Below are 6,769 nucleotides of genomic sequence, written 5' to 3'. Positions count from 1 at the left end.
ATTTAAATACCAATTATAAAATTTTTAATTAATTATATAAATACATTTAATATAAAATCAACCATATAATATTAAATTTAATAATTATTTATTTAAATATTTATATTAAATTTTATATAAAATTAACTAAAATATATATATATAGGTGAGGGAAAGAGGAAGTTTCTGTTTAAATTATATAGTTGTAATTAAACTTGAGCAATTTTATTGTTCGTACCAATAAATATTTTTATGCAAAATTTATTAATATATTATTATTTTTTATTCATATATTATCATTTGATTATTTATATTTTATTATTTATTTTTATTTAAATATGTGATTTATATTAAATTATTTTATATTATAAAAAATTACTATACATATAATATTATATAAAAAATATATATTAATATAAATTTAATCGATTTAAATTATATATATATATATATATATATATATATATATATATTCTCAAAAATTATATTGATTTTGATACTATATAAAACTCGTCCAAAGTAGATAGTGAACTGTCACTATAAAATAGGACTCATAGATCTGATAAATCGATATGCAGTCCCACAATATAAAGGAAGGTCCGGATGATTATGGTATCTAGAATCGAGAGAAAAGAAGACTCAAACATTATAGGTTGGACAAACTTGTCCTCTTAATTTCTAAGACGATACTCCATAAGAAAGTTATGGTTAACGGTTACTACATATGAAAGTGGAGGAGAAGGAATAACGAAAATTCATAAATTATCCCTACTAAGATTTAATTGTTACACTTTTTTATTATTTATAACCTTTTAATCTAATTATTTAATTATATTAGTGTTATATTTCAACTCAAATTAATTGAAAAAATCTCTTACCATTTGATTAAATTTTATTATTGAAGAATTCTATTAACATTTAAATTTTATTATAAGTTAAACTAAAATTTTATAAAAAAATAATTTTGATTACTAGTTTTTTATTTTTAATTTGATAACCGATCTAATCTAAATAACTAAATTTCTATAAAATAATATACCTAATTATTATTTTATTTAATAAAATATTATTTTTAATTTTATCACTATTTTATTAAAATATATTATATTTATTATTTTTATAAATAAAAAATTTATATATATAATTAATTAATTAATATTTAAGAAAACTTTAATGTTATTTCGGTTGTAACTAATTTAATTGGTCATGATGTGTATGGGTTTAGGCCCATCTTTTCAGTGCAATGCAACTTTATCTTTTTATTTAAAAGAAAAATATTTAAGAAACCAATGCCACCACTGCTGCACTGCGCAGTCTGCACTAGTCGAAGGGGAGAAATAACCAATTTGTTTGGCGATCGAACATAGGTCCCCGTCACTCTGAAGCAGGAAATAGGAAGCGACCGTATAATATATACCCAGAAAACCAAAACCCTATTTTGAGTCTTAAATTTTCCGTGAGATTCCTGCGGATTATCATCTTCTTTTGGCCGTTTCACAAAAAATCAGAGGTGAGTTTTCTCAGATCTTATGGCATTGGTTTTCCTTAACTTCAATTGCTGAGAAAATGTATCTTGTGGCAGTATATGTGAAGTTATCCGTTTTCATTATTTTGATTTTCCTCTTTCGCCTAATAAGCTTCTGTACCCGTTTCATTTCCGAGAAACTTAAATTTCGTCTCTCTTTCGAGTGTTTTTTTCAAATTGAAATTCTCAAGTATATTCATGATTAGTCTCTGCTTGGTTTTGCAGGAGAAGACGATGAAAGTCAAGCTCTTACGTATCCTTCTCATATATATGGTGTTTTGTTTGTTTGCAGTACTGAAAATTTCTGGTTTTTTTTTTTTATAAGTTCCTGGGTTATCTTATATGGGCTGAGGGAATTGGGACTTTTGTGAATTCTGTGTATCAAATTTGATAGATGCTCATACTCTGATGGGCTTGAGTAACTCCCGTGGTTGCTGAGAAAATATGATATTCTGTCTGTTTCAGCGTTTGTCACTGCATTCTATCTTCCTTGTATGATTGTGCAATTTTGGGAAGACATCATTTGTTTTATACCCAATTGTCGGGTATGCGGAGTAAAGATATCATTTTTATTGCGTTTTGCTCTCATGGCTTTATCCAATAATTCCGCCATTGTACTGTCAGCTATCTTTTCTATGAGAACACCATTTGCCCCTTTCATGACGTTAGGACTGTTCCTGTTACCTTGAGAGAAATCAATTATGTCGATTCCATGTTTGGATGTGAATATGAATTGTAATATACTTTCCTTTCCCAATTTGACATTATGAGTAAACAGTTTTCTCTCAACCTACCTTCTTTCTGATTGTCCGCCGTGGCTTCTAAACAGAGTATGTTCTCTTTATCTTTTGTTTCAAGTGTTATAATCTCAGAATTAAACATCTGATAGAGGGCTAGTGAGTTCATGATTGAACTTAAGCTTGTTTACTTTTAATAGTTGTACTAGATGATTCTCCTGTATTTTGGAGACTTTCTGATCTTGTTTTCTAGCTTTAAATCTATTTTGTCTGTTTCATTTACCATTAGGGATATTAGAAAAATATCTTATTGATCTTTGCTTTGGTTGAAAGCATAACTATTGTTTCATGTGGGTGAAGGTGGCATGCTGTTGCGTCATGGACTTGGGATGCTCAAGATGAAACATGTGGGATCTGTAGGATGCCCTTTGATGGATGTTGCCCTGACTGTAAACTCCCTGGAGATGATTGCCCCTTAAGTAAGTTGCTAGCTTAGTTACTCCACACCTCACTAAATTTCCCATTCTTGTGTTGTAGATATTCACTGTTGAGTACTGCTTAAGTTTTTTTCAGCATTTGCATAAGTTTTAGTTGCTAAATCCTGAACAGATGCCCTTTACTAGCGTTGTTAAAAAAAATTCCAAAACTCAGAGAGTGAAAACTCAATTGATGTAAAAATGTAGGGTCCATAGGTCTAGCAATTTCTGCTTAAACTGTCTATTTGCCTTGAGCGTTTCTAATGTAATTTCTATCATGAGACTCAAACAAGCACCCTTGAGCTGTTTTGAGGCACATGGTCCATCATTGTGATACAACAAGATGCTATCCAATCCACAGGTGATCAATGTGTACATTGATATTATTGGAAGGTTCAAAATGATGAAGTTGATAAGTTCTACTATGATTTATTGAGATCAGGAAAATATATAGGTGCCCATGTTTGTTGTGTAAGAAAACAAGGTGGGAAACACATTCTTGTTTGGCACTATGTATGAGGATCAATTGAGACTTCAATATGTGGATTTGAGTTTTCCCTCCTTTGACTTGATTGGTAGTTACTTGAAAACAAAGATGGTGTCAGATAAGATAGGTAACATAAGTGTGGGGATCTTGACATTGGGAATTTCTATTCCTTTTTGTGGGAAAATAAACTATGAAAAGACAGATTTTTAAATATATTTCTTAATCTTTATCTTGCCTTCAGGAGTTGAAATTTTTGTTGCTTATGTGTGCTTTGACTTTGTTTGCCTGTTTTCTTTGAATTAGCTATCTAATTGAGGATGGGATTTTAACTGTTTGCTGCTAAAGTGCTCAGCATCATAAGCATTACATATTTTACCACAATTGTTTATATTACAGTTTATTAAAGGCTAAAGCATGAGTGCCTCCTGTGATTTAAAGTGCATTACCCAAATGTGGAATCATATATATTTAACATAATTTAGATATGGCAGGTAGCTTGTGTTTGTGTGAATATGTGAAATTTAGGGCAAAGCTTGTGTATATGACCATCATCTGCATATATTTTTTATGTCATCTCCAAATCATTATTACATGTCTCAACATAAATCAGCTGGAGGCTTTTTTCTTTTCAGCTCTCTGTCAGCAAGGTAATATGTTGCATTGTTTTCTCTTGTTGTTTGTTTGCCGTGCAATGTAAATGCAGCATAGTTCAGAGGGTAAGAATGAAAATTTTGGAGTATGTAGTCCATATTTCGTATTTGTTGGTGAGTTCACTTTCTTTCTTTTCATAACCGGATGTCAGTTGTTATTTTTAATAGAAATATTAGGAGATAGGATTGATTGTCGTATATTATGAAGAGAGATGCTATTGGAACTGATGTGCTTCACTCATCATCCTTTTCTTGCAGTTTGGGGTGTATGCAACCATGCTTTCCATCTTCACTGCATCTTGAAGTGGGTGAATTCACAGACTTCTCAAGCTCATTGTCCCATGTGCCGTAGAGAATGGCAGTTTAAGGGATGAAGAATTCTATTTCTATCCTCCCTTGCCAGAGATGTTCTCGGTTATCTTGCAGTCTTCTCATTGTTGTTGTCACTAAAGTTTTCCACAGTTCTTGGTCTTTTAACAAATGTTTGTGTCATACTCAATGCTAGCATATTATTATCTTTATATGAACCAAAGAAAGATCAACTTGAAGCTTTCTATATAGTTAGCCTTTTCTTTGTTGTTGTCTGTATTATTTCTCATGGTATCTTGATAGCGAACCTTTTCTTTGTTGTTGTCACTAAAGTTTTCCTCAGTTCTTGGTCTTTTAACAAATGTTTGTGTCATTCTCAATGCTAGCATATTATTATCTTTATATGAACCAAAGAAAGATCAACTTGAAGCTTTCTATATAGTTAGCCTTTTCTTTGTTGCTGTCAGTATTATTTCTCATGGTATCTTCATAGAGAACCATATAGTTCTCGTTTTCTTTGTTGTTGTCAATCCTGTGATATTGAAAATTAGCATATTGTTGAAACTTATATTATTTATTGATGTGGACCTTTTTGAGTTTGGTAATAATCTTTAACGTCACATGGACATGGATAATTGGATGGCATTCGTCTGTCTCTGTAAATTCGCAACATCTGTTAAGTGGGACTCTCTATAAAAACACATGGCAGGGGAGTCTTGCAAGGTTAGAAAATACTTGTGAATTTTGATCAGAGTTTCTGTATACACACATACATGCCAAGATTTTATACAACCCAGGAGTAAATACTTGGGCCTTGTTTATTTTTGGAAAATTTAGCTAAGTAGAAATTTCTTGAGCTGTCATTGGAATAAGAGGGGAAATTACAAATGAGCTGATCAAAGAACAGGGACCGTTTATTGAGCAGGAAAAATATGGAAAAATCCAGAGGGAAGGAAGCTTCGTTTGTCTGTCTGGTTTCTTTGCTGTCATTATAGATTCATATGAGCTGCTAACATTCTCATAATCTTTGCAATCATTTCGTCCATATAAAAGGTATTGTACCAAAAAATTGAAATACGTAGTCCAACCCATCTAAGAATTAACCAGGTTTTGGCTTGAACTTACCAAATCTGTCTTCCAAATTAATTTTAGGGGTTTATATGAGTGGTCAATTTTAATCTTACTTGAAATTGCATGCCATGGATTAACAATATCAAATAGATGCTATAAAAGAAACCCTATGAGGTGGACAAAACTAGTACCAGCTTATTTTGCTTTTGATTATTGGTAATAACAGGAGCAATTTTATAATATGATGTGGATAGGTCTTAGATGGGGCAATATCAGTTAGTTCATGTTAACTAGACGATAATATTTTTTTTGGTAAAACTGATACTAATTAGAGTTTTAGATTGAGACCTCTCGGCTCTAAAAACGACTGCAATACTAAGGCGTTAAAACTTATAAGTAATCAGAGAATAACTTTAATGTAGGAATAAAGTTATTTTAGAATCTAGTATAATTCAGTTCAATAGTTAAATACAGATAAAGTTATTTTAGAATATAGTATAATTCAATTCAATAGTTAAATACAGATTATGATATTTAAAACACTGACAATATTTAATTAATAAAAAATATTTTCTTAATCAAAGAAAAAAAATAAATTATTTTAAGGGAAATCACCTTCTTTAAAAGAAGTAAGTCATTTTTTACCCTTTGAAATTTTTATTAAGGCATTTACATAAAAATTTGTTAATAAAATTTATTTTTAAATTAAAATTAAATAATAAAAATAAATTATTTCGTTAAAAAATATTTGTTAAATATAAATTATTTTTTATAGACAAATAGAGTTTAAATATAAAATTTATAAATACTTTTGTGTTGATTTATTAAAGTGGTAATCAATTTCATTTACTTTTTATGTTAATAACTAGGTGTAGAAGATATGACATTTAAAATTAAATTAATGGACATTAAAATTAATAATTTGAATATTAAACTTAGCAACATATATATTTGGAAGATTTTTATTCTTAATGTGTATTAATATTTTTTTATTTATTTATGCAAATATAAAATATTTTTCTCAAATTAAAAATGTATTAAAGTTTGTTTTAAAATCTTACAATTTCACAATAAGATTTTCTGATTTGATTTGCAGTCCTTTATTTTTTTTATATAACTACAAGTATTTCTAAATTATTAAAATAAAATTAAATATTATTTAGAGAACAGAATTTTACATTAAAAAAGCAAGATTGATAGCATTAATTTAGAAGTCATAAAGAGGGAAAAAAAATAAATAACAAAAACATTTAAATAGTAAAATATTGTTTTTATTTTTATATTTATAATTAAAATAAATAATAATGAGGGTTTAAATATAATTTTCTTTACATTTCATCACTTTCTTTTCAAAATTGAAGAATATTATTCATGGATTTCATATAATATTTTATTTCCTTATTTTTCTTTTCCCTCTCATTCTCTTCCTTGCCAAACAAGTAAGGGTTAAAAATTATTTAATTTTCTACTTTTTTTCATCCCTTATCTTCCATTGATGTGCAAATACTCAAAAAATCATATTAAACCAATCATAC

At 28.8% G+C, this 6,769-nt stretch overlaps 1 protein-coding gene across 7 annotated transcripts; it reads left to right on the top strand.

The window, feature by feature from the left end:
* The first annotated feature begins 1,266 nt into the window (after positions 1-1,266).
* Positions 1,267-4,600, top strand: LOC110620129 (anaphase-promoting complex subunit 11). Of its 7 annotated transcripts, XM_043958685.1 has the most exons (5): positions 1,267-1,489; positions 1,730-2,049; positions 2,129-2,239; positions 2,602-2,720; positions 4,113-4,600. In XM_043958685.1, exons 3-5 carry the CDS (start codon positions 2,217-2,219, stop codon positions 4,226-4,228), a joined length of 258 nt encoding a protein of 85 aa, XP_043814620.1. In that variant the 5' UTR covers positions 1,267-1,489; positions 1,730-2,049; positions 2,129-2,216; the 3' UTR covers positions 4,229-4,600. The 7 variants fall into 7 exon arrangements, 1 of the variants encoding a protein (XP_043814620.1); XR_006351580.1 differs by lacking the exon at positions 2,129-2,239 and having other exon boundaries at positions 1,730-1,757; XR_006351582.1 differs by having other exon boundaries at positions 1,730-2,334.
* The last annotated feature ends 2,169 nt before the right edge of the window (positions 4,601-6,769 follow it).

This window comes from Manihot esculenta, chromosome 8 (assembly GCF_001659605.2).
Source record: "Manihot esculenta cultivar AM560-2 chromosome 8, M.esculenta_v8, whole genome shotgun sequence".
NCBI lineage: Eukaryota > Viridiplantae > Streptophyta > Magnoliopsida > Malpighiales > Euphorbiaceae > Manihot > Manihot esculenta.
Note: the sequence above shows the minus strand (reverse complement) of the source record. Positions and strands in the feature narration are given on the sequence as shown.

What these genes read in the sequence shown, in the direction of transcription:
- LOC110620129 (XM_043958685.1), top strand. Translation starts at nt 2,217, where the DNA reads ATGTTTGGATGTGAATATGAATT. An exon ending in TTTGGATGTGAATATGAATT is followed by an intron (nt 2,240 to 2,601) that starts GTAATATACTTT and finishes ATGTGGGTGAAG; the next exon opens with GTGGCATGCTGTTGCGTCAT. An exon ending in TGGAGATGATTGCCCCTTAA is followed by an intron (nt 2,721 to 4,112) that starts GTAAGTTGCTAG and finishes CTTTTCTTGCAG; the next exon opens with TTTGGGGTGTATGCAACCAT.